At 48.2% G+C, this 27,081-nt stretch overlaps 1 protein-coding gene across 2 annotated transcripts; it reads left to right on the forward strand.

Annotated features, from left to right (window-relative positions):
• The first annotated feature begins 44 nt into the window (after positions 1-44).
• On the forward strand, positions 45-27,081 carry Pde1b (phosphodiesterase 1B). Of its 2 annotated transcripts, XM_021183379.2 has the most exons (16): positions 45-706; positions 795-917; positions 16,992-17,105; positions 18,352-18,534; positions 18,699-18,765; positions 19,100-19,216; positions 21,363-21,503; positions 21,853-21,953; positions 22,044-22,169; positions 22,289-22,390; positions 23,329-23,449; positions 23,673-23,754; positions 24,050-24,158; positions 24,612-24,742; positions 25,233-25,355; positions 25,826-27,081. In XM_021183379.2, exons 2-15 carry the CDS (start codon positions 808-810, stop codon positions 25,334-25,336), a joined length of 1,608 nt encoding a protein of 535 aa, XP_021039038.1. In that variant the 5' UTR covers positions 45-706; positions 795-807; the 3' UTR covers positions 25,337-25,355; positions 25,826-27,081. The 2 variants fall into 2 exon arrangements, with proteins under 2 accessions (XP_021039038.1, XP_021039039.1); XM_021183380.2 differs by lacking the exons at positions 45-706; positions 795-917 and adding an exon at positions 12,378-12,582.

The following is a 27,081-nucleotide window of genomic DNA, read 5'->3' on the forward strand; positions in this document are numbered from 1 at the left end:
CCACCAGAACTTTTCCTTTCAAAGACAGGACCGCGGCGTGTGGGGGTTGGCCTGGCTAGGTTCTGAGGATTGTGGCTTCACTCCACCCACGGCCTGGTACTCCAGGGAGAAAGAAGGACCACCGAGGATACGCGGGCAACCAGCCACGCGTGGAATCTTGGGACCACATGCGCGCATTCACAGAAACTCTGAACACACCCAGGGGGAACCACCCCACCATCCACACGAAGTCCTGCGGGCCGCCCGCGCGCGCTGTCAACACGCACTACCCCTCTCCCCGCCCCCCGCGCGCAAGGGCACACGCAGCAGCCACTCGTACTGGGCGCCTGTGAGCGCGCTCGCCCTTGGGCGCTCCTGAGTGTGTGCACCCCTAGGCTCTCTTGCGCTCCTAGGCGAGGGGGAGGAGTGGCTACACTGCGCGGTAGACCGGCGGGCGGGCGGGTTGAGGAGCAGGGAGGGGAGAGGAGGGAGGGGGCCCTGGCCGGCGGAGGAGGAGGGAGGCGAGGAGGCGGCTGTGGCAGCGCACGGCGGTGGTGGCGGAGGTAGCGGCGGCGGCGGTGGCGGCGGCGGCAGCGGCGCGGAGAGCTGGAAGCTGGAGTCCAGAGCTCAGCTGGGTAGCGTGAGAGAAGCAGCCGCAGGAACTGCAGCCCTGCTAGCTTGGGCCGAGCAGAAACACACCGGCCTGGCTGGTCCACGCCAGCCGCAGGTGGGAAGGGTCTAGGATGAGGGGCGAGGGTCTCTCGGTAAGGGTCCGAAGCTGAGCAGAGGGGCTGTCTCCTCCTTCTGTTCTCTAGACAGTGGCTGAGCATGGAGCTGTCCCCCCGCAGTCCTCCAGAGATGCTGGAGTCGGATTGCCCGTCACCCCTGGAGCTGAAGTCAGCCCCCAGCAAGAAAATGTGGATTAAGCTACGGTCTCTGTGAGTCTCTGGCGGGGGGGGGGGTTGGGGGGGGAATGTGTGTGTGTGTGTGTTGAACTCTCTTACTGCGTGTATGTGGTGCTGCAACTGGAACCAGGCAGGTAGATTCTCTTGGTCACACATGTTGGCAGGTGCGAGGAAACATGGCCCTGACATCCTTGTCCAGGTCACATGTATGGGTTCTCGGCAGAATGAGTCTGTTGGTTAGAGCAGGTTTAGGAGTTGCAAAGCTTGTGCTTGTGTTTGTGGTCCTTTGGGTGACAGGCTGACACGCAGCAGCGCGAAGAGGCAGCGCACTGTATGTGCGGTGTGACAGGGCTGCAGACAGGCAGCGTTCAGGAGGTGCCAGGCTGACTCACACATATCCATGTGCAGGGTTGTGCAGATGTGAGACCCATCATATGCAGTGTGCACGAGTGTTCATGGGTCACAGAGGTGTGAAGAGCACTTGCACACCGATGCAGATCTAGTGCACAGAGAGATATTTGTGCCAACCTGTGGGTTCTATATATCTTCTTTGGGATTGGTTGTTCCCCCTGCATCCCACAGGGAACAGGATGAGGGTGCCCTGCACTTAAGAAGATCATCTGCTTTGGTGTCTGGAAATTGCATATTAAATGGTCTGGAGGAGTGGGTGGAACCGTCACCTGGACGCTAGAGGACCAGGTGATTGATAGTGAAGAAGACTGATTGATTGACAGGAACAACGTGATTGGCTTAATCAAAGCCTTTTTATTTATATAGGATCTCTCAGGATCTCCAAGCACTTGTAAGCTTCATTCCTTATTGTGGGACTAGAGTACATGGAGAGGACTGAAAGAGGAGAGGACGAACTCAGGTGTTTCATGCACCATTCTGAGAGAGAAAAGGAAGTTTTCTTCCTGCCCCTCAAAGCAGAACAGGATTGGGTCATGTACCATGTTTACCCCCCAGGCAGGTGCCATTGGGTAATCTCTACAGTCTGTGGATTCTTAATCAGAAGATAAGAGAAGATGCACATCTCCCTGAGAGATTCCCTGCAGCTCTAGAAAAAGAGGAGAATAGATAGGAAACAAAATGGTAACCATTCCCAAACCCTGTTCTTCTCCAGTTCCCTCAGCAGCAAGTATTGAACCATTTCTCTCTGGGTTCTGACAGAGAGGGAATGGAGGTAGGGAGTGGACAGATGCCCATGTCTGTCTTGTTCTTCAAATATTTTACCAACAGTGATGAGCTGATGACTTTATATTGGGCAGGTGAGTCTGGTTAACGTGCTTGCTGTTTACAGAGGCCTTAGGGAGAATGAGGCACAGTGGGCAACAAGGCTTAGAATCCAAACGTGCTCCTTTGTCCTCCTCCTTTGCTGCCTCTGGCCAATGCAATTTGCTGGATTCTGTGAAGCACAGCTTTGGAATGAGTTCGAGGATGAGGAAATGGAAAAACGGATTGAATTGATTTTTGTTGAGTGGGTCTTGATAGAAAAGGATGCTCTGTCAATGGTCACTAAACTGAGGACAGAGTGTCAGGTGAGAACGTGGCTGAGAAGAAATAGGAGTCAGGGGTTACAGACAGAATTCCAGCGTCTCAGGATGGCACTAATGGCTTCTCATACATTCTCTTGGCTCTCATTCTAGGCAGCAGGGCCATGTAGTAGAATGGGTTTCCTCATTTTCATCACTCTCCACACTTTTCTAGCCAAACAAAAATAAATCTTTCCTGAAAATTAATGGCTGTTTCCCTCTTTGATGTGAGAAAAGAGAACCCCAGAGGTGGTACTGAACTCTGGAGAGAGAAAGCAGTGGAGGTTTCCATAGTGCCTTTTTTAGATGGCCTTCCATGGTGGGCAAGGATCAGTGGCCTCACTGGTTAGATAGATGACTTTGGTCTATCTCACTTCAGCAAGCTGGTCCTAAGGAATACTAGCTAGCTGATTGTTCATCCCTAGGAGTGGATTCTCAGTCTCATTTTCTCAAGGCACAGAAAGATTTAACGGTAGAGCCCAGGTTGATGGCTTTCTGGATTTGAATATTGAGACGGCTTTGACAACCTGAAGAAGGATTTCTGGCTTTTTTTTTTCCCACCCTTTCTTTCTTTCTAGGTGGGAGGAGTTTCCCAGCCCTCTAGTCATTGTTTCTAAAGAGGTGAGAAAGGAGGAATTCCCTAAAATGGAAATGGAACCTCCCTTCTCTCTCACGGGTGAGGGTAAAAGAGGCTATTTAGTCTGGAAACAGGGAGGTAGACATGCCTGTCTCAGGTCTGGGCACTGAATGGTAAAGGAGACAGATGGGATTTCTACATATCTGAATCTTTTTGTATGTATCTTGGTTCTCAAACACAACACATCCTACCCGCCCCCCCCCGCCCCCTTTAAAGTTCTAATCTAGGAATAGAGACTCTTAGGGTGCTTTTGCCTCTGGACAGAAAACCTCCACTAATCCAATTGTTCAGGGTAGTTTCTTGTTGAAAAGAACATCCAGGAATCCCATTTCTCATACTAGGACCCCGTTGAGGATCAACTAAGAATCTAGGGCTATATGAGTTAGGGAATTCTCCAACAATGGGATTTTACTTCTGGCTAGAAGGAAAAATTTTCTAACTCAGGAGATTCACAAATAAAGAGACTGAGAAATGCAGTCTGAAAATTAGGGGCTAGTCATGTTGATTTAAACATCTCCAGCTGAATAAGAACAATTTGACCTGGCTGTCCACCCTTATCTAAGACAAGAGGGCACTGGGGATCGTGGGGGAAAGATACTACAACTAGATGTAGAAGGAATTTTCAGGATCTGTTTAGAATCAAGAAAAACCCCAATTGGTTTTCTGCTTTTGCTATCTATCTATCCATCCATTCATTTATCCAACCAACCATTCAAGAACAGTCTGGGCATCTTGTTCAGGGCAGATAGAGTACTAGCTGTTGGGCTTATGTTACTGGATGAAGTGAATATGCTTCCTGCCCTTGTGGAGAGTTGGGAAGGCACACCTTTTCTCATCTTGCTACGTTTATACAAGAGGTAAAATTCTGACACTCTGTGCTTCTGCCCAAGTCTTTCTTTTGGGGGCCATACACAAATGAAAACACAGATGTGAGTTCTGTCTCCCAGGGCATACAAGCATCACTCTCATCTCTGCCCTAGTTTCTCTCAGGATTTTACATTTTACAGATAAAAATTCCCTCTGTGTGTGGGGCAGTGTAGGCACAATCTTCTTTTCTTGTCTCTCCCCTGCTTCATTCTCAGGACCCCAGAGGTTCAAGGTCATAACAGCTGAGTCTAGAACAAGGATGTGTTTGAAGTGATTTTTTTGCTTATCTTTGTTTCATCTGAGTCTCAGGTGGCACCTTGAACAATATAGGCTCTCAAGAAATACTATTATAAGGGAATGAAGAAAGAAATGAATTAGTTATGTGTGGGTGAAGTCATGACATCCAGTTCTGTCTCTGACTCTGTGGTGCGTGTTTACCTCCACACAGGAGGGAGGGGTGAGCAGGAAATGGAGGTAGAGGAAAGGGAGATGGTTTGGTTGCTGTTTTTTCAGGAGTGGGATCTCAGATCAGAGCCAGGAACTGAATGAGTTACATAGATATAAAGGTTGTGTTTTGTGTGAACAAGAGACTGAAACTGTGAGTGTGAGACATGTATACCTATAAGTCTGGATAGAGAGTGACGCATGCTGGAAGCACAGCTCCGTGATGATCTCTCTCTCTCTCTCCTCTCCCTTTCTCTCCCTCGGTTAGGAATGGTGTGTTTGACAGTTAATATTCTGGGAAGGTATGCTCTTACCTGAATGCTTCATGTGGTTGTAGGCGTGGACAAGATGAAGTATAAGTGTATGTGAATGAGCATGTTGGTAATGGGATATGATGTATACATGATCTTTTGTGTGTATTTGTGACACATTCAAATATTTTGGCAATCCTGAGGGAGATTCAGAGGACAGCAGGAGGAAGCTGAGGGACTAGATCCAGATTGATTGATTCTGACATTTGGTTCTCATATTGTATATGCCCTATCCAGTAATCTTATGTGGCTTTAACTGGTATTGTAAATCTTGCTGTCATTCACCCATTCTCTGCATATAGCCGTGGAGCTGCTGTGAAGATTGCGGGATGAACTGTGGCTCCTTCCAACTCTAGAAAACATGAGCACCAGGCCTCTTGGTCCTCAGTGGGAGGTTTATGTTTTTGTTTTTGTTTTTGTTTTTCTGTCTTCCCTGAACGAGCCCTTTCTCCTTCATTTCTAGCTGTCACCAGGGAATCTCTCCTCCTTGGTTTTTATACCTTCTTTCTTTCTCACCAGACACTTCACATTTCTACTTCCTCCATAGTGCTGTGTGAATGAGGACTGAGTGGCTTTTGGGCTGTAGAGGGAGAGGGAATTCTGCACTAAGATGGGGAGAGGCCCAGAGACAGGCCAACTCAAATTCAGATAAAAGAAAGAACTTCCCATGACTGGTCAGAACAGGTATGTGGAGGTTGGTGACAGCTGAAGGGCAGAGAGAATATTAGGAGATGAATTTAGGCTCAAATTCCCACTCTGACAATCCTGTGCCGTGTGATCTTGAACTCCTAGACTTTGTTTTTTGATATTATCTATATGAAAGTAACATTAAATGATAAAGTGTGGAGACCTTTCAGTATGGGGGAGCTTGCTTTGTGAGGGAATGAATGGGGGACTAATGACTGGATGGGAGAAAAAGATGAAGATTCAGGAGACAGGAACATGAATTATCAAGTTAACTGGGGCATGATTTGGTAGAGTCTTGCTGATGAGTGATCCCATGGGAGGGGTGAGGACATGTGTCCGAGTTCAGTGAATGAGAGGCTAATGGGGCTGGAAGGATGATACACTGTGAAGGGTGTGGGTTAATGTGAAAAGGATAACAGGAGTCTTTGTTACCTAGTCCTAATGGTTGAACAGGACAAAGATGGAACACTCTTAGTTGTAAGCAAGGGTCAGCATGGGAAGCAACCCTTCCTCTTTTACATTCATCCTAAATACTTGGCTTGGAGTAATATCATCAGGCTGATCATATCCCTCAGCTACCTGGACCCGTGGAGAATGGGGCAGGGGGTGGGGGGCAGGGGGCAGTTCTCACTCCTGGGTCTGCTCTTCTTCCTTCATTCTCAGCTATGGCCAGGGAATTTCTCTTCCCTAGTTTTTATAGTCTCCCTCTTCCACCCCATGTCTTCTATCTCTACTTTAATATCTACTTTTTATTTTAGAAGAACTCTACAAGTCCTTTAGAACCCCAATACTATTATGCTTGCCCAAGAGCCCCAAGAAGCAGGCTGGGGAGACAAGGTGGTTCTACATGGCTTGCACTTGTCATTTTTGCCCAGAAGAAGGTGAAGAGGTTGGGTATGTAATAGGCCTGGCAGACAAGGGGGATTCAGTTAGAGAAAAGCCTGGACCTCTTTAGACCTTTCCCTTTTCGTGCCCTCTCAGACTAGAATGGAGGAAAAGAAAACCTTGAAACCAGGTGTGGTAGTACATTCCCACAATCTAAGCACTTGGGAGAATTTAAGGCCAACTCGGGCTACATGAGACTCTGTCTCTAAAATAAAAAGACCAACTAGCCAGCCAGTCCGCTAGCCAGCCAGTATCAAACCCCGACAAGAGGTTTTGCCTGTCTTTGAGTCAGCAAAGGAATGGTTGAAGAAATCCCAAGGCCTTTGTCCTCTCCCTTCTTTCTCTTTGACTCTTTCTACACCATCTTACCACTTTGCCCCTTTGTCCCAATTTTTCTTGGGTTTCCCTTCTTTCCTACACTAATTTTTCCTCCTTTTCTGTATCCCAGTTGCCTTCTCTGTCCCTTTTGTCTTCACTCACCCTTTCATGCTTTCAGCCTCCTACTCATTCTCATTCCTGGCTGGGAGCCAGCGAACCTCTGGAGAGGCGTCCACCCTCTAGGTGTTGCTGTGGTGACTATGGGGTAAGTTGGCTGCAAGACACCCTTTGGGGCTTTCTTCAGAGTCCAGACTCAACTCCTGCTTTCTGCAGGGCCTCTCTTTTGCCTGATCAGCGACCTCATCCTCTCAGCTCCTCCAGGGAAGAAGCCAAGTAATTGCCTTTGAGTCTCAAGGGGCTGGTTTTCTCAAGTATGGAAGTTGAGTAGCTATTTTCCCACTCTCTTCAGGACAGCTTCAGAGAAAGAGGCATAAAATGAGGGCAGCAGGTGGGGTGGAGGTGAGACACTAGGAAGGCTGAAGTTGTTAGATATGAAGATTGTCCACTCAGGAGGGAAGACAGCTGGTCCAAGAGAGCTGGGAGAGAGTTCTGGGAGGAGCTGAGCTGAGCTGGATAGGGGGAGGAGGTCCTGTGTTGCAGTAAGGAGAAAAGTGGTTGTTAAGCATTCATTGCAGGCCTCCCCAAGTGGTGCTTGTTAGCCATCCTCCCTCTGTTGTTGCAGTAGTTTCTGCACTCTCTCATTCCCTAGCTCCTTCTCTAACTGTGGTTCTTATTCTTGGTTGGGAAGAAAACATTAGGTTAAGATTCTACTTCAGCATGTGGGTGGGACCTTAGCAATCCCCAGAGGGACACTGGCGGAGTTTGTCAGAGAGAAAGACCAAGGTGTATCCAGAGAGGCCTGTGGCTCGGGCTGGGAGAAGAGTCAGGAATATTTAGGGTTGCTTTGGGCTGAGCTGGGTTCTCAGGGCAGTTGAATGTGCAGCTGCAATGCGAAGTCAGGTTTGCAAATAGTTACAGTGACTGCAGTGGGCCGAGAGGCTGCCAGCTGGTATTGGCATTGTTTAGGCTGGGAAAGGAGTGGGCCTTCTGGGTCAGGTACCTGGGGAACCTTTCACAGACAGGATTAAGGGCCCATGAAGCTTCCCCTTTCCTTATACATCCTCAGCTTCCCACTCCCTTCTGTATCAGTCATCCAACATCTACCCTGGCATCTTCTCCCTAGTTCTGTCCTCTATGTCCACCTTGTTTGGAAACTCCCTTCAGCCTGAGCTGAGTGAGCACACTTGCCAAGTTTCAGAGCTTGGAGCATCTGCACCAAGCTGGAGCTTTAGGAATTCCAACGTGGAAGATATGTAACATCTCCTCTGCTTGCCTTTGAAATGTCAACAAAGTTGGCTGTTGTTTTGATTGCTGCAGAATGTATTGAGGGTAGATATGAAGTAGAACTTCTTGGGAAATTCACAAAGGTTAGAAAAAAGGAAGCTATCATTTTCCATTGAGACCTGATAAATGCTGATTTGGGGGAAGCAGTAAATTAGTCAGAAAGGAAGGACTCTAGAACCTGGGAATCAAGGCCAAGAGACCCTGGTTCCCTATTGCCTGCAATGCCTGGCCCTAAATTCAAGAGCTACATGGGCCACAGAGGAAGCAATTGGTTCCTGGAGCTAATTGATAGGATTGGGGAAAGTACTGGGACCAATTTGCAGTCCTGCTGACCCAGCCTTCTGCTGCTCTACACACCTGCAGCCATTCTTGCCAAACTTCCAGCTCTTACCCATCTTAGATTGCTTTAAGCATCTGGTCAGTCCCCTAGAAGCAGAACATCTGCTGGAGACATCTGCTGGGATGTCTAAAGGACTAGTGGGGTGGTTTGTGGAGGTAGTCAATAAGCAGAACTCCACAGTTCAAGGAGGGGCCAATGAACACGTGAGCTGGAGAAGCACTCTTTTGGATAATGTCTGGGCACCCCCCCATCTTTCTTCACCTTGTGCTATTGCCAACCTTTCCCAATTACTCCCTTTGTTAAGGGCTGGAGTCTGAGGGAGAGGTGGTATATTTGCATGCTATATCCAGTCAGGCACTGGGATACAGGTTTGTATTAGTCTGATCTAAGACTGGAACTGCTTAAATTGTTTCTTTCCACAGCACAGTCTGGGCTGTGCTGGGGCTGTTGCTAGGAACAACTGTTAGAAATGGCTTCTAGTTAGGGGACTGGGGAGTTGTCATACACCGGCAAGGTAGAAGCAGACCTCATCACTCTGTGCCTCAGTGTTTTTCTTGGCTACTTCTGTAGCACCTCCCAAATTTCTTTACCTGTTTATCTTTCAGGACTTTCTACACCTTTATCTCATCTCCTTTTGCTCTTTTAGGATGGAAGGTATTGACAGTAGGCTCCCAGGATGGAAAAGTATTGACAGTACATCTTCTCCACCCCTTTCTCTGTCCAGTGCCTAGAGATCTCCCATGGCTGTCGTGACTACTATGTCAACCTGAGGTCTGCCATCTTCCAGAATGGCATCCGAATTCTGCCACTAGGGGGGCTATTTTTATCTCTGGAGCCACCCCCGCCACTCTGCCCAGCCAGCTGCCAGTACTAGGGTTGCTCAGATAGCAATGGGAACCAGGGATGGAGGGGAATGTATGGCAAAGATCTGGTTGCTCTTGGATTCTGCAGCTCCAAGCTTTGCATGGTCCTTGCCCCTGCCTCTGCTTCCTCCCAGTTTGTGTGGACTTACAGGGGAAAGAGAAAAGCCCTAGACACTTGGAGAGATTGGAGGTTTTCCATGCATAGCTCAGGTTCCATTTGAGGACTGCATGAGAAAATTGGGTCCTGGGCACTAGTGGGCGTTTGGGACTTTGTTTATGGAAGCCTCTCAATGAATATTTGAAAACTAGCTAAAGGGTTGGACTAATGGCAATATCCGTCTGCACAGATGTACCACTGTATAGTTCCCAAAGTGCTTTCGTAACTATCTCATCAGGTCCTCACTAGACTTCTGGGAAGTGTGTGTTATTTACCAGATTTAAACATGGAAACTAGAACTCAGAGAGATTTTCCCATGGTCCTACACAGTCAGCAAAATCGAGGCAAATAAATTCTCCTGAGTTTTACTCAAGTCATATTAAAATGAGACCTAGCTGATATCCTTGTTTATTTGTTTCCAGTTTCTATGATTTTTGGATCCTTGAAATTATCTAGGTACTTTCTTCCCCAATACTACCCAGTCCTCTCTCTTCTCCTTTTATCTGACCAGAACCAACTTTTGTCCTTTATGCCAATAATTAGTCCTTGATACACGAGGGAGAAAGCTGGGTGTGGGAAGGACAAGGAGGTCCTGTGCTTGGGCTTTCTCTACCTCTAATTTCAAGGGGTAATGTAAGAGGGGAAGAAGAGACCTTAAAGGAGGGGAGCAGAAAAAAGTGATGGAATGAAAGCAAATGGGGAGAGGATTTGGAGGGGAAGAGGGCCTAGCAAGAAGGGTCAGGAAGGATGGAAAAGAGCAGTGGAGGAGAGGGGTGAATAAGAACAAAGCAGAAAGCCAGATGTGATAACACATATGTTTAAACCCAGCATTTGGAAGGCAAAGGAGTTTGTGAGTTTGAGGCCAGCCGTCATGAGTTCCAGGGGTAGAGAGAGAGAGAGAGAGAGAGAGAGAGAGAGAGACCCTGTCACAAACAATCAAACAACAACAACAACAAAAGAAAACCTAATAAAACCTCAACAGCATTCAACAACAACAACAACAACAGCAATAACAACAACAACACCCAAACCAACCAACCAACTAAAACAAAAACAAAGCAGAATGACACATGTTTGGAAGTGGCATAATGAAACTTGTAACTTCTTATATTAACATAAACATTAATAAAAATATATGAAAGAGCTGAAGGGAAATCTACACTGGACTTCTTGTGGGGGTCTTCATATCTCTGTCTTTCCTCGTAGCCAGATGACTTAGCTGCTCAGTTAGAGGTAAGTGTGTGGATTCAGGCTTCAGTTCAGGGTGTGGATGAATGTATGAATCCTCCCACTACAGGAAAGGGATAGTGATTGCCCCTAAATCTCTCCTTACTAGGAACTGTCTATAATCATAGGCTGGAATAGGTGACACAGCATCTAGTATGGGGGTGAGCAGTCATTTTTGTCCAGGCATCTTTCCTGCTGTTGGACAAGAGAGCAGAAGATGATGAGATAGCCTCTTCAAGGATTTCCAGTTTAAATTAATGTCTACCTCTCAGTGGGAAAGTTGAGATTAGCAGAACAGGGCTGCAGGCAGGAGAGCAAGCACAGCTTGGAGGATGCTGCTGTTTTGGAAATGAGTGCAGCTGGCTGTCACCTGCTCCTCTCTCACCCATCCTTCGCAATCAGCATGGAAAAACAAGCCAAATGGCTTGGCCGGAGACTCTGATGCTGGGTCTAATCCTTTCTGAGAGCACTAAGCAGCTGGTGGCCATGGTAGGGAGGGTGAGGGCACAGAGAGTGGTCACTCTCCTTTCCTCTCCTTTCTTGGCCACCAGTCCTCTAGAGAGCAACCGTGGACTGCAGTCCACTTCCACTTGTCCCACCTCTCAGAGACTCAGAGCCGCTGAGAAACAGCAGGTCCTTAAACTTCGTTTGTTTATACTGCTTTAAGGCCTTGGCACGGTGACAGTCTTTTTTATTTTTCTGCTTCTGAGAGGTAGGGAAGGAGGGAAAAGACCCTGTCATAAAACCCAAACTCTAGGTCTGTTTCTCCCCCCCCCCCCCTTTTTTTCTGGCCACACTAGTGCCTGTGAGACCTTTCTCTCATTCCTCGCCTATCAAACGACCCTAGATTTGAGGATACTTTTTGCTTCAACCCTCCTACCTCCTCCTTAGCTCCGCCCCAACCCCAGGGGACCAATCATAGCCCCAATGAGCTTGTATTGGTGATGTCATCTTGCAGCCAATCGGGAAGCTGTTAGGGCTGTGTGCATAGTCCACTTGGCGATGAAGACGCCAGGCTCTTTCCTGTCGGGTGTCAGGAGGAGAAAGAGGGGTCTTGGTCCTCAAGGTCTTTTGGAAGCCTTATTTTGCCCCTCCCGGGATCAGTCCTCCTCCACTTCTGAGCAGTGTTAACCTCATTCTGGTTAAGTCACGGTGTCCCCCAGTCTCCGTATGTAAGATGAGAAAAATCGAGGCTAGGAATTATTTGGCCAGCCTCGTGGATTTTTTTTTTCTGTTTTCTTTCTTTCTTTTTTTTTGATTGTTGTTTTCTGCCAGTTCCCGCCCACCCCCTCCATTCTCTTTGTTTGAACAGGTCTCCCTCCATCCCCCGACTTTTCATTCACTGTGCAGTGGGGTGCACTTCTCTCTGCCTGTGAGCTTTCTCTGGCCTCTAACTTCTGCAAATCCCTTCCCAAGTGCAAGTAATTCTGTGGGGCCCTCCTGCCTTGAACATTCTCTGAGGTGCGCTAAGGATCCTAGAAGAAGGGCCCTAGAAGAAGCCGGGATTTGCAGGAGCTGATCTGCTTAGACCCTATGGTCTCCTTCCACTCCTACCATAGACTTCTCTGTGACAGATTCAGGATGGTTCCCTGTCCCTGCCTCCGGACATTGCCTGCTAATCCCTTTTTCCCCAAACAGGAGCCCCACCCCCTTAGAGCAAGGGGCTGGCCTGTGCTATTTCTGGCCTTTCTGGGACTCTTCTGACAGCAGATTCTTGTTTTCAGTCTGATTCAGATGTGAAACTTTTCCCGCGGCCTCTCACCCAGTTCCTGTGGGCTAGGTCTCTGTCTCATCACCCTTCTAGCCAGGCCCTTTCTGTTCCCTGTTCACAAAGTGCTCTCTGGTCAGTTTCTCAGTCCTGTTGGGATTTGGAAGAGGAAGTTGGGGGTTCGAGAGGGAGTTGTTCCCCAGTAAGGGCCCTTGTGCCCTGGGGTCAGCTTTTTGATACTTTGAAGTAGGGAACTTTGATTTCCATGGCAAACCCTGTTCCTGTCCAGAGGAGCCACCTCCAGGGCCCCATCCTCAGGTAGGTGCCAGGGAGAGAGGAGGAGAGGGGAGGGCAGGAAGGGGGGCATGAAGAGGGCTGCAGGAGTGAGGACAGGTTGCTTGTAAACTCTCATATTTCCATTTCTCTGTTATTTATCATATCTCCTATTTCTATATCTCTCTGCTATTTTTGCTTGACTATGACAGGTATTTTCACAGGGGTTCTCTCTGTTCTTCCTGATCCCTGGCATCATTAAGATCTTATATACCTGCACCCCCAGCCCCCAGCCCTCATGTCTCTCTTCTCTCTGTAGGCCAGATTGGCTTTGAATGCATTGCATTCTTCCTGTTTCTGCTTCCCAAGTGCCAGGACTATTTTTTTAAAACCCCCATTATTGGAGGGGAGCACAGGGCCTTGTATATGTTAAGTAAGGGCTTCACCGATGAGCTACTATGCCTCAACCCTTTGTTTATCTCCCCCTCCTCTGGATTGAGGCAGTCTTTTTCTAAGCCTCCTGTTTACAGAGATCTTTGTGGCAGTCTTAGTACTGGAAGTAGTGGCAGACAGCTTTGGAAATCCCCAGATGGGCTGGTGGGGGCTGCAGTCTTCTCTGTGGGCTACTATTTCTAGAGTCTTTCTTCCAACTGAAGTTAGAGGCGTCTGGGGCCTGCCAGGGTCAAGACTGGAGGGCTAAAAGTAAAGGAGGAAGAAAGTGATGGTGGAATTGGTATGGCTGGGAATGGAAGGAATTCTGGGAAACTTCAGTTTTTGTGGAAGTTTGATAAGGGCTGGTTAGTATTGAACCTCTTCTCAAGGGAAGGGGCTTTTCATGGGTCGAACTCTCTGAGGTCTGAAACAGAGGGCTGTTCTAGAAGTGTTGTAGGTGAGGAAAAGGACTGTAGCTAGTGAGGCATAGGGGGTCTTCTCTCTGAAGGACTTTGAGATAAAAGAGGCCTTGCTGCCTAGCATATGGTGTGTGTGTGTGTTTATTTGGCTTTAGGAGGGTGCAGTTCAGCACCGGGATCCTCTCAGCTGCTCGAGTCCAGATCCTTTTCTTGAATTCCTTGTTTATCAAATTTACTCTTTAATCTTCTTCTCCCTCTCCCTGTCTTTCTGGTGTCTGGATCATGTTTTGTTCAGACTCCCACAGAAGATCCTGGGTCAGTTCTAGCAGCCACAGAAGGTGGAACTTGAATGGGCTGTTTAAAGTCAACCTACGGTTTCGCTCCTGTCCCAGGGCTCATCATTAGTCTTTCAGAAGCCTGGCTGGGTAGTGCCATTTTGTAAGCTTTGGCAGATGGCCTTTCACTTGATAGTCTTCCCAAATCTTCTCTAGTTGATGAACTTGCTCTGAGTATGGAGACCAAGGTAAACCAGGCACTGTTTGTACCACACTGATAATTGCCATGCCCTATAGTTCACTGACAGGTCCAGACAACAGAACATTAATGAGGTACTGGCTGAGGCTGTGGTGCAATGTCCTGTGTCTCTCCACATGCTAATTACACTGTCAGATTTGGGCTGTCTTAATACTACCAATGTACAGGGACATAGGTAGGTCCCCTTAACTTTAGTGTGAGTTGTTAGCCTTGCCAACCTGAAACTGACAAGTCCTGTGATCTTGGGCTCAAGGTGCTTCCTATTTCCTAAAACTCTTGTGAGATTCAAATGAGGTTTTAAATTGTATAGTCACTAGTCACTGGCATTTTCTGTCATCTCCATTTAAACTGGATTTCTTCTCCTGGGCTGGGATTGAACAGGCAAGTGCTTGCTGGATTTAAAGGACTGGTTGGGGCAGAGTGGGGGCCAGTGACAAGGAAATGGTAAATGGCTCAGGGAGTAAAGAGCTTCTGGGGCAAACCTGATGACCCGACTTCAATCCACATAACTCTTGTGATAGTCAAAGGAGAGAATGGAGTACACCAATTGTCCTCTACCTTACACACACACACTCACACACACACTCACACACACACACTCACACACACACTAAATTTTAAAAATGCATGCCTTCCTTTGGTCTAGCAAATGTTCAGTGAGGTTTAGAATCTACTAATTTAGAATTATGATCCAAGGTGATGTTGGTATCTGCTGTCTCTAAACCACTTTTATCTGTCTATCTATATGTCTGTCTGTCTATCTATCTATCTATCTATCTATCTATCTATCTATCTATCTATCTATCTATCAGTGAGTGTTGAGACAGGGTTTCTCTGTGTAACCCTTGCTGTCCTGGAACTTACTCTGTAGACCAGGCTGGCTTTGAACTCAGAAATCCACCTGACTCTGCCTCCCAAGTGCTGGGAGTTCAGGCATGCTTTTTAAAAAAATATTTTGCTTTTATGTGTATGTGTGTATGATTTTGTGTATGGTATGTGTATACCAACTGTGTGTGAGGCCAGCAAAGGGTGTTAAATCCTCTGGAGCTGGAAGAACAGGGGTGCTAGGAACTGAACTCAGGTCCTCTGGATAAGTAGCTAAGTATTCATCCACTGAGCCATCTCTCCAGTTTCTCTTGGCTACATTTTATTTTTATTTTATCTCGAGGCCACATTTTAATGCACATTGATTAGAATTAGTGATTGGTCCAGGGATGTATCTCAGGAAGTGAGCTTTGAACCTGGGATTTCAGCCTCAAAGACTACAGTGTGGTAAAACCATGTCAAGGAGTTGGGTTTGTGCATTGGAAATGTGGTTTGCAATCCTTTCCCTACCTTTCTCCCTCTTTGGCCCATTGTGAGGATAAAATGAGATAAAATAGGAGAAAACATTTTCAAAATGTAGAGCTGGCTGCATTGTTAGCAGTTATGCAAATAAATGCAAATGAGAACTCGTGGGTGTGGCTGTTCATTTGGGAGCCAGCCCTTATATTTCCTTAGCTTGGTTGGAAAAGACAGTGGTGGGTATTGAATGCTGGGGACAGGGTTTTTGGGTGGGGGTGGGGGACTGGTGAGTGAAGTAGCAGATGAGGGTAAGGTGTGGAATATGAGGAGAATTAAATCACAGGCAGTAGAAGATTTTCTTTCTGTTTTGTGTTACCAGGACTAAGTAGAGAGGGAGGCCCTGTCTGGGCCCAAAGAGTGCACCTTTTTGTTCTGTGATTTTCTGGCAGTTCCTGGCTGGTGGCCCTTTCTTGTTTATTTGGCTGGGAAAGCCTTCCAAGATGTCTAGTCCCTTTTCTGTTTCTCTTTCCTTGTGTAGCAGAAATGGACTGAGCTTTCCCTAAGCCTACCCTCCTTGTCGACAACTGATTGTTTCTACATGGAACCAGTGAGGCATGGGTAATGAGGTGGGCAAGAGCCTACTCAAGAGGCACAGGGCTCCTCCTTCCAGCTCCCCACCCCCAGACTGGCCCCTTTCCCTTCTGCCCTATTTACTCTCAGACATATGGGCCAGGTGGGCTGGGCTCTGAGGTGGAACTTGGCTGGTGATACTTCCTGGGGCTAGCTATTTTGAGCCCCTATTCCAAAGCTGCTGAGACCCCAGGTTTCTATAGCCGATTCTGTTCAGGAATGCCATTGTTCCCCCCCCCACCCCCCAGCATCCCTGGGAATTGATGCTAATTTCAGCCTCTGGTCCCTGACTCATTCTCTTTTCCTCCCTGACTCACAGTGTGACCTTGGATTGCTGAAACCCCTTTCAGTGGGAAATTGTCCTAGCTACTGTCTTACCCAGTCTGGATGGGAGAGCCTCGTATAGAGGGGTGGATGTTGGGAGGGAGCCCTAGTGTCATTTACAACTCTGAGCTGCTTTTGCTAGACTTCCAAGAAACCTCTCAGTTAATTAGTGACCCCCCAGAATTCAAAGCTGCAAAATGTGAAGGGGAAGGCATCAGATGAATGAGAAAGAACCTGGCTTCACCCTACCATTTTGCGAGGGTTAAATTTTGGCTAGGTCAGAGACGGCTTGAGGCTATCTGTGGCCTGGACAGCCAGGGGTTAACTTGCTTTGTCCTGGTTGATGGATTCTGGAATCATAATCCATTAGCTCTGCCTGCGTGGAGTGAGGCCAGGCAAAAGCATTCAGATTGGTCTTTGTTCTGTGCCTTTGCCATCCTTGCCTGGATCGAGGGGCTGTGGATGTGTTCCCCCTCCCTGCCTTGACCAAGATAATAAATGGATCCTGGGGACTGTTTTGATTGGTGTTGATCCCAAAGCCATCTCTCCTAGGGAAGTATGGAGACTGAAACAAATCACCTCCTGCAACATCCCTCCTGGGACTGCCAACTGCCTAGGCTAAAACTGGGGGGGGGTGGTGGGGAGGGGGGTGTATATTAACTTATAGGTAGAAGCCAGAGCCTGGAATGAAAAACACTGACTGCTGTTGTCATTAATGTTAGGACTATTAACATCTCAGAAGACTGAAAGTGTTTCTGCAAAGTGCCCCCTAATGGGGGAACCCCCCTGAATGGGCTGTAGTGTCTAAGCATCTGTACTTACACCCTGCAGGCTGCGCTACATGGTGAAGCAGTTGGAGAATGGGGAGGTTAACATCGAGGAGCTGAAGAAAAACCTGGAATACACAGCTTCCCTGCTGGAAGCTGTCTACATTGATGAGACAAGGTGAGAGAGGCATGCAGATGGAGAAGGAAGATGTTAGATAGGCAGAGCCCCAGAGAGGGAGGAGGGAAGGGCTGGAATGAGGGCTGCAGACAAAGAGGATGGGGCAGAGATAAAGAGGTGGAGAGATGCTGAGATAGACAACGCCTGGAAAGGGCTGGGGTGGAGCTCAGGGGTGGAGTGTTTGCTTCACATTCCTGACACCCTGGCCTGATCCCCAGTGCTGGGAAAGACAAAGGTAGAAACAATGATGCAAGGGACCCTAGAAACCATCTAGTTCTAACCTCACCCACATGGAATACCTCTTTAGACCCGTGTTGGCCAGGAGAGGTGACTCTGGTTCTATTTGGCTACTGAGGACTTATAGTACAAGGATGAATTGAAATATGTCTGTAAATTATATGCTGGCTCTTAAAGATAGAAAAACAGAACACAAGATATGCCATTCACTCATTATATGTTTAGTTTTTTTTTTCTTGAAATAATATTTTAGATGGATTAGCTTAAATAAAATTTGTCATGAAACATTCTACCAATTTAAAAACATTCTTTTTCTTGAAATTTAAAAAGAATATTTATGTTAATTTTACTTGTATATGTGAAGGCCTGCATGGATATATGTGCACCACATGCATGTCTGGTACCAACATAGAGGCCAGAGAGGGTGTGGGATCTTCTGGAACTGGAATTACAGGTAGTTGTAAACTGCCTGATGTGGGTTCTGGGAACTGAACTCTGAACCTTTGCAAGAATAGCAAGTGTTCTTAACCACAGAGCCATCTCTTAAGGCCCTTACCAGTTTCTTCTTACTACTTTAAGGTAGCTACTAGAAGAATAATTTAAGTTTATTTGTTGTCGTTTTTGTTTGTTTGAGACATGACTTCATGTCACCCAGGTTGGCCTTGACCTTGCTATGTAGCTAATGTTTGACTTGAATTCCTGGTTCTTCTGCCTCCACCATACCTAAAATTAAAAAAAAAAATTCGTATGTGAACCTTGTAGTTTATTTCTGATGGGCTATGCTGCCCTGAGCATCCCTGGAAAGTAGTGTTCCCCTTTGCTAAGTCATGTCCATAGTGATCTCACGGCCATACACAGTGGGTTGTTTCACTGTTAGAGATGTTCCATAGGAAGATAGATACAAAGAGCTGTAGTAAAATAAAGGAAAGATGAAGATTGAGTGGGAGAGACATTAAGTGGGTATAGCTGGGTGCAGGGTCTCAAGCTGTGACTTTCCTTCTGTCCTCAGGCAAATCCTAGACACTGAAGATGAGCTTCGGGAACTTCGGTCAGATGCCGTGCCTTCAGAGGTGCGGGACTGGTTGGCTTCCACCTTCACCCAGCAGACCCGAGCCAAAGGTCGCAGGGCAGAAGAGAAACCCAAGTTCCGAAGCATCGTGCATGCTGTGCAGGCTGGGATCTTCGTGGAGCGGTGAGGTTTGCCCATTCTCAACCTCCCTGGCCTCTGTTGTGCCCTCTGTCCCAGTCAGCCTAATCTTTCATGACCCTACCTATCCTGAGACTTATTCCCACAGCCCCAATTGGCCAAATTTCTCCTCCCTAGGCTGTCCCTGATTTTTCTATGTTCTTTCTTAGGATGTTCCGGAGAACGTATACCTCTGTGGGCCCCACATATTCTACTGCAGTCCACAAATGTCTCAAGGTGACCCCTGGGTTTTTGGGAAAGAGGAGAAGGTTGGGGGTTGAATAACCATTGAGACTACCAGATTTTCTGTTTGTGGTGTGGTGTGGGTTTTTTTTTTCTTCCTCTTTTAACTATTTCTATGTTCTTCTGGACAACTTTTACTTACCCAAGAGGCAAACCATTGTCTTCTTGTCTCTCTGGTACTGAGAGACACCTGGGTTGAAGAAGACCCACATAACCACCTTTGCTTTTTTGCTTCATTGGGAAGTACACCTAGAAGTCTAACTGATCTTGCCATCACAAGGGAGATTTGGAGGGGAGCTTTCCTGCCTAGTCCATTGCTTTTCCACAGAACCTGGACCTCTGGTGCTTTGATGTCTTTTCCTTGAACCGGGCAGCCGACGACCACGCTCTGAGGACCATTGTTTTTGAGTTGCTGACTCGGCATAGCCTCATCAGCCGCTTTAAGGTTTGGCAGTGTTCTACCTCTACCTCCAGGCAGGACTCCCCACTCCTCTCTGTTCTGTCCTAAAAGGTTCCCAATGCGTAGTTCCCTCATCCTGTCCCAGTGTCAGGGATGACACCCCTGCCCATCCCATTCTTGCATCCCCTGAAACTGCTGTAATCTGGCTTCTCACTTCACTCACTGCTTCCTGAGGTATCAGCCTGCAAGTAGTTAGCTTGGGATATTGTTCCTTTTCCTTCCTGGCCTGTCCCCTTCTAGCTGGCTGCCATCTGTCTCCCCTTCTGCTTCTGTCTGTGGACTCTGGAGGTCTAGAGCCCAGTGCTGTCATCCCTTGGGATTAGAGTCTCTCCATTTGTTCTCTGGGGGAAAGGGAGGGGCTAGAATGCAAACCTGACTACTAGGTCTCCAGCTCTGGTCTGTGCTGGGGATTGTCTGGAGCGGACTAGCTCTGGGCAGAACTGGGAAGGGCTGTATGCTTGGCAGAAAGGAAGACAATCTGGAAAGAAGTCTGCTCCAGGTCTTTTGGCTGGTGGGAACAGCACTGGGAGGGAATTGGGCCAGGAACGAACACTTTGGAACTCACCTCTGGAAGAGGAGTGTGAAGGGTTGACAGGTGGCTCTAGGGCATGCATGGGGTGGCACCTGGGGTGGCAATAGATGTTGAAGGTGAAGTAGCAGATTTTGAAGGGTATGGTCTGAGTAGTAAAGGCGGGGGTGTCCTCCTAGTGGTCCTCTCTTACTTCACTGGAACATTGCCCATGTAGGCTCTCCCTGACCTTTGACTCTTCCTCTTCTGACTGAGCTGCTCAGTCGGGTTCTCCTCTGGGGCTTCATGAGACCTGGCCCCCTGAACTTTCCTTGTCCACTCCAGCTCTGTCTCCTCAGGCCAAGAACTGTGGGTTCCCTTTCCAAGCTCCAGTTTCGATATGTAGTTTTCAGATGTACTTCAGATACCAGCTTTTTCTAACTCCCTCCCTATGTGGAAGGGCTAGATTTAGGGAGCCCCCAAGAGTAGCTGCAGTGAGTTGGCTTTAGCTAGCCTGCCTGACTGCTTTACAACTGTTAGCGATAGGGGTGTCTACTGCATCATGGTCAGGCTTCCTTCCCAAGCTCCATGGTCTCTTCCCTTCCTGTTCCCCCCTATTTTTCCCTTCCCTCTAGGGACACCATGGCAACGCAAAAGCAAGGGCAGTTGTCATGGAAACAGTCCTTTAAAATTCCCTGAATTTGGGGCACAGCCCTCCAGGGGTAAGGGTGGGGGATGCTCAGGACTGACTAGTGGCATGTCTTCTTTGTCCATTGTCACTCTGAAGCTTATCTGCAGAAGCCTCCCTAAGTCCTGAGCCCTGGATCCCTTCCTGGACTCTGGTGAAGAGTAGCCTTGCCCTCTAGGAGCCTTGAGTCTCTTGAAAGAGGCAGAGATATCCCAAGGGCATATATTGTCAGGGACAGAATTGAGAGTGGATGGCTAGAGCCCTAGCTCTTGGGGTATGTGCACATGTGGGTAAATGCTGTGGGTCTGGTGGGCTGCCTATTGGCATATGTGGGGTGGAGGTGGTCAGGGAGGAATTCTCAGAGGAACAGATGCTCCATATCTGCTACAAGGATGCTCTGTAGCTCATCTTATTCTTCCTTTGTTTCTGAGCCCTTCTCCATGGTATTAGATTTGGGGGTGGTGCAGGTGGTTGGAAGGTAGGAGGGAGGCTTTCTTTCCTTTCCTTAGAAATCTCCATGGAAATAATAATTATAGATGCTCTTCAGAGAGTACTTACTAAATGCCTTGTACTTTTTTTTCATTAAATCCCAGGTTGGTAGTAGTATCTTTATTTTGCAACTAGGAAGGCACAGGAAAACATGTGGATTATCCAAGGTCACACAGGCTGCAGGTGGTAGAGCCTGAATCTGAACTAGCAGAGCCAATGCTAGTCCTTTAGGTCACTCCCAATTCTTTTTGGGGAAGGTGGGTGGATGAAGTGAGGTGGAGGTCTCCCTATAGAGTCCACTCTGACCTAGAGCTTGCACACTTTTTGCCTCAGCCAAGTGCTGGGATAAGAGTGAGGATCATCACACCTGACTACCTTGAAAAGAGTGCTGGGATTGCCTGTCTCATTACTCTTGTGGATCCTTGATGTCACTATTCCTCCTGTAGATTCCCACAGTGTTTCTGATGAGTTTTCTGGAGGCCTTGGAGACAGGCTATGGGAAATATAAGAATCCTTACCACAACCAGATCCACGCAGCCGATGTGACCCAGACTGTCCATTGCTTCCTTCTCCGCACAGGCATGGTGGTAGGTACCTGACCATGTTCCTGCTGTTTAGGGCCTGTGGATCTAGAACTAGGAAGCCTTGGCTGCTCTTTCAGTGCCCTTTTACTTATACTGCTTCCTGGAATTCCAACACCTTCAGAGTAAAATTGCATTCACTTCCTCCAGAGAGTTCCCAGGTGTACTTCCTGTGCACTGCTGGGGGCACATGATGGGGTGTAGTTGGCATATGACTGGTGGGAACAGAGGAAGGTCCCTGGCAATTCTGAGAGTTGAAACACATGGCTAGCTTTGATGATGGGTGGAGTGAGGAGATGTCTGGGAGTGATTGGCAGAGTGCTGGCCCTACTTCATTTTCTTCCTCTTCCCCTAGCACTGCCTGTCAGAGATTGAGGTCTTGGCCATCATCTTTGCTGCAGCCATCCATGACTATGAGCACACAGGCACAACCAACAGCTTCCACATTCAGACCAAGTGAGCAATGGGGCATGGCAGGAGCAGGAGGGGCCAAAGCTGCCAGAGGAGCCCTTTATAGGGGGCTGGGCATGACATACAGCTTCACAGGTCAGAATGTGCCATCCTGTACAATGATCGATCGGTGCTGGAGAATCACCACATCAGCTCTGTCTTTCGAATGATGCAGGATGATGAGATGAACATTTTTATCAATCTCACCAAGGATGAATTTGCGTGAGTACAGGCCAGCATGTGCCATCCCCGAAACTCTTAGCCAAGCCTTCTTTCCCCCCTTATCTTTTAGTCCTACCCCTTGCTGAAAGGACTGGTTTCTTCTCTGTTTGTCCACTTAGAGAGCTGCGGGCCCTGGTTATTGAGATGGTGTTGGCCACAGACATGTCCTGCCATTTCCAGCAAGTGAAGTCTATGAAGACAGCACTGCAGCAGTTGGAAAGGTAGCACACATGGAGGGATGTGGGGCAGGGCTAGGCCGGAGAGAAGGCCTTGTGGATCAGGGTACAATGGGCAGTGGTACGCCTGGGTTCTTACCTGGGTTCAGAGACTCTCCTGGCTCTAGGCACTCATCTGAGTATACATGGGTAAGTGTGTGTGGTGTTTGTGAATGTGGCTTTGGATTTGTGTCTAACTGGTCTGATGGAGGGCATTGACCAGGAGGAGCTTGGATGGGCTTTTATTGTAATTGCGGAACATGATTTCTCTGGAATGTTGGGAAATAAAATCAATCTTTTTGGACATGTCCTTGTCTGAAATGGGAACAGTGAAGTGCCTCCCTCCACACTAGCTCCTATTCTAGCTACTGGGAGAGTTGTGTGAGGTTAAAAAAGAACAAAAATGAAGACAGGACAAATGTTATAATTCTAATTAATGCTGTTTAGAAGTGGCTGGGAATGGATAAGTGTTGTATAAGCAAGAATGGACTTGGTACCCTGGAGGTATGTGTTGACCTGTGTGTATGGTGTCTGATAGAAACTATGGCGTCGTCATAGGACATTGTTGGGGGCTAGTTAACAGCAAGAACAATGATTATCATTGTAAATAACATCACTGGGTACATATCATGTGTCAGACACTTTGAAATACTTGTTATAAGTCATTTAATTCTCAGAACAACTCAATGTGTGGCTTCTCATTTTTGTCTTGAAGAAGATGAATTATGACATTTTCAGTAACTTGCTTAGTGTCTCACAACTAGTGGGTGGTAGATATGAGAGGGAGTTGAATTCATGTCCATTGATTCTAAGAGAGTTATGTGGAAATGTGTGTGTGTGTGTGTGTGTGTGTGTATGTGTGTGTGACTGGAAGTTGGAGAATGGCCAAGGTTTCCTTTTCCTAGAAGATCAGCTTCTTTCTCTTTAACACTTCCCCTAACCAGGATTGACAAGTCCAAGGCCCTATCTCTTCTGCTACATGCTGCTGACATCAGCCACCCAACTAAGCAGTGGTCAGTCCACAGCCGCTGGACCAAGGCCCTAATGGAAGAGTTCTTCCGCCAGGTAACCCTGTCAGTGGAGCCTTTCTACCCCCTGCTCTGCAAGTTTCCTACCTTTTACTCTTGAATGGATCCCAACCCTGTAAGGTCTTTATCAGCCCACCTGGACTTTGGGTTTTGCTATGCACCCTTGTTTTCAGGTCATAGGGGCAGCATCCTTTTCTCCCATTGCAGTCATTCATCTCCCCAGCCCTCCCAACCCTGAGGCATCTATCCTCTTTCCCCAGGGTGACAAGGAGGCAGAGCTGGGCCTGCCCTTCTCTCCACTCTGTGATCGCACTTCCACATTGGTGGCCCAGTCCCAGATAGGTGAGTCTGAGGGGAAGAGGAAGGGAGATGTCTGGGCTTGGCTAGGCCTGTTCCAAGCCTCCAACCCCCCAAACTGCTTTTCTTGCTGAGGCAAGGATGAAGGGCTGGATGGGGCACTCTGACAAAGGAGAAGGATCTTTCTGGGCTCTCCAAGTTGTTCCCAATGGGAAAGCTCTTCCTTCAAGTCATTTCTCCAGGCCTTGTTATTTGCAATTGGGTCTCACAGCTGTGCTTCCTCTCACCTCTGCCTAGCTCTCCAAGTGAGACATCTTTGCTGATTAAGCACTTCCTGCAGGTTTCATTGACTTCATTGTGGAGCCAACCTTCTCTGTGCTGACCGATATGGCAGAAAAGAGTGTCCAGCCCTTGGCAGATGATGATTCCAAGCCTAAAAGTCAGCCCAGGTGACTGTGGCTGGGGTAACCATGTGTCCTGGATCATTGAATGCAGAGGGGACACCTTTATGAGAAGAGACACAGGCTAGAAGGAGGTGGGAGGGAGGTGGGCTGCTTTAGGTTTGAGAGCCTCTCTGCTTGTCACAAAAGGATGGGACTAGAAGGGTGTGACTTATACCTAGGCCTCCAAAATTTGTTTTTCCTTTAAGGGTCTATGCTGTCTTTCAGATAATACTGTTTTTGTTTTTCTTCTACCAGGAGAAAAAGAGTGGACAGGAAGGGGTATAGTTGTGGGAAGAGAGACAAGGATTTTGGGGGGTATCTAGAAGAGGGAAAAGAGAACTCTGACCCCTCAGCCTTTTATTGATCTTTTATCTCTATGCTGAGGGCTAAGAAGTAGGTTCTGAAGAGGGTTGGGTCTTATATCTGGAATTGGGTGTGTGTATGGGGTCTTATTCCTAGCTTCCAGTGGCGCCAGCCTTCTTTAGATGTGGACGTAGGAGACCCCAACCCTGATGTGATCAGTTTCCGTGCCACTTGGACCAAGTACATTCAAGAGAACAAACAGAAGTGGAAGGAACGGGCAGCAAGCGGTGGGTGCTGTTATGTATGCACATGTGTGAACATTCTAGGACTGACTGGCAGCGCAACAGCAGTCCCCTTCTTGTTAAGTCCCAGGAAACTCCTTGGCTCCTGGAGTTGGGAATGGAACCAGTCTGGCTAAAATAGGAAGCCACAGGAAAGGCTGTTTGAATGACTTGGGCTGTTCTAGAACAAGAGCTGAAGAGATGATAGGGACAGCCATAGTAATTTAAGTCATGGGACTTTGTGCACATTCCGTTTGGACCCCTTGTATTCTCTAACTGTCTCCAAATGGCACCCCTAGAGATCTGGGTAACTTGGTGGTGCTGGCTGCAATGTGTGCAGGGGCTGTGAGTGTTCCATATGGGAAGGGGTTCATGTAGCTCAGTTTTGATGCAGGTGGTAGATGAGGGTCAGTCCTCTTATTTTCTTCACATACACCTTTGGTTCTAGAAAAACTACTTCTTGGCCTAATATCAGATTTCTTGGAACTCTCTGTAGGCATCACCAACCAGATGTCCATTGATGAACTGTCCCCCTGTGAGGAAGAAGCCCCATCCTCCCCTGCAGAAGATGAGCACAACCAGAATGGGAATCTGGATTAGGGAACTGGGGGCTGGCCAGGTGAGCTGGGAGGCAGGAGGTTAGCCAGGCCAGTTTGGCTTCGGGTGGCTCATCTCTGGTCTCCACTCAGCAGGAGATTCTCCTCTTTCCAGGCAGTAAAGCAGAGAATTGGAGGCATCAGACTAAGCCAGGGTAGGGGTGGGAAGCAAGGGACTCCTACCACCTTCTTTGGTCCCACAGTTGTTTCTTGAAGGAAGAAAGTACAGGACCGTGCAGGTAGGGCAACACATACATCAGCCTTTGTGAGATTAGGAAACAGGCACCAAGTCTGGTTGCAAGGCTCAGTGAGAGCAGGTGAATGAATATGATTTCTATTTCAGCCCAGCTCACGCCATTGGCTGCCATGCTTTTGAAGGGCATTAGCACCTAAATAGAGATCAAGGGATGACTGGGTGGAATTTGGAGAAGGAAGGTCAGGTTAGATATGAAATCCTAGAACAGAACTCTGAAGTGTCTCCTTCTTTCTCTAGGTCCTCACTGAGTCCAAAGTCTTCGATGTCATTAGCACTATCCATCAGGACTGGTTCCCCCATCTGCTCCAAGGGAGTGTGTTGGTTGTGGGAGAGACAGCTCACCTGAGAGCCAAATGTTGGAGTGGGTGGGGTGTGGGAAGGGCCCCTCCCCACCCACAGGCCCCCAGTGGTCACTGTGCCCATCCCTTGCCTCTGGACTCCTTCTTTGGCCAAGCGGCCACTTGGGAGGAGTAAGCTCCCTGCAGGCTTCCTACAGTTTGGAGGGGAGGGTCAGAGATGCCAGCCCCCTAGGCCCTCCCCATCCTTCTTGCCTCCAAGTTTCTAAGCAATACATTTTGGGGGTTCCCTCAGTCCCCCACCCCAGATCTTAGCTGGCAGGTCTGGGTTTCCCTTCTCTTCCCTGAGAAAGGGCCAGAATAAGATAGGAAGCTGGCAGTTTTCAAAGCCCTGCATGGGAAGGGCAGGTGTCCCTTCAGGTTCCTTCCTAAGATGAAGTGGGGAACATCCTCTTGATCCCATACTTGCACTTCTTCAGCCCCATTCCCTTGCAAATTCTCTCTCTCTCTCCTGTGCCCAGACAGTGGCTGGGAGAGGAGAGGAGCCATTGGGATTCTGTCTGAGGGAAGTCTTTCCTGGAGTCCTCAAGAACTTGGGGATGGTCTGGGCTTGAGGGACTTGTACCCTGATCTAGATGGGTTTCTGACCCTTTGCCTCCTTCCTGTCCCCGGGAACTAGGAAGCCCTCATCCGACCAATGTCTGTAAACGCTCTGAGGTCTTCCTTCAGGATGTATCTTACAAGCAAAGGAAGGAGAGAGCAGCTAGCCCCAGTGCAAGCAGGGGGAAGTATTACCCAGTAATGTTGACACAGAGCAGGTCCTTCCTGCCTCCCTTCTCCCCGAACTGGCCCACTAAGAGATTTCCCCCTCCCTGGGGCCCCTGGTGGGTGGAAGGCAGATGGGGAGGGGCTCAGGGCGGTAGCAACTTGGAGCACCCAGAGCGAGTGCAGCCAGGTAAAGCCTCTTCCTGTCCTCAGGCTCCTTGCCCCACGTCACCCCATATAAGGCCAAGTCCAGGTGACTGCCTCCTCCTCTCTTGTAAATACATGCATTTGTACAGTGGGCCCTGTTCTTGTGAAGTCCATCTCCATGGTCATTAGACCTGCCACTCTGAACCGCATGTGACTCCCCCATGCTCTTGGTCTCCCAGGCCCCTGCTATAGCCAGAGATCAATAAAGAAGGGAGACCGGCTGGA

The sequence above is a fragment of the Mus caroli genome, chromosome 15 (genome assembly GCF_900094665.2).
Source record: "Mus caroli chromosome 15, CAROLI_EIJ_v1.1, whole genome shotgun sequence".
Classification (NCBI taxonomy): Eukaryota; Metazoa; Chordata; class Mammalia; order Rodentia; family Muridae; genus Mus; species Mus caroli.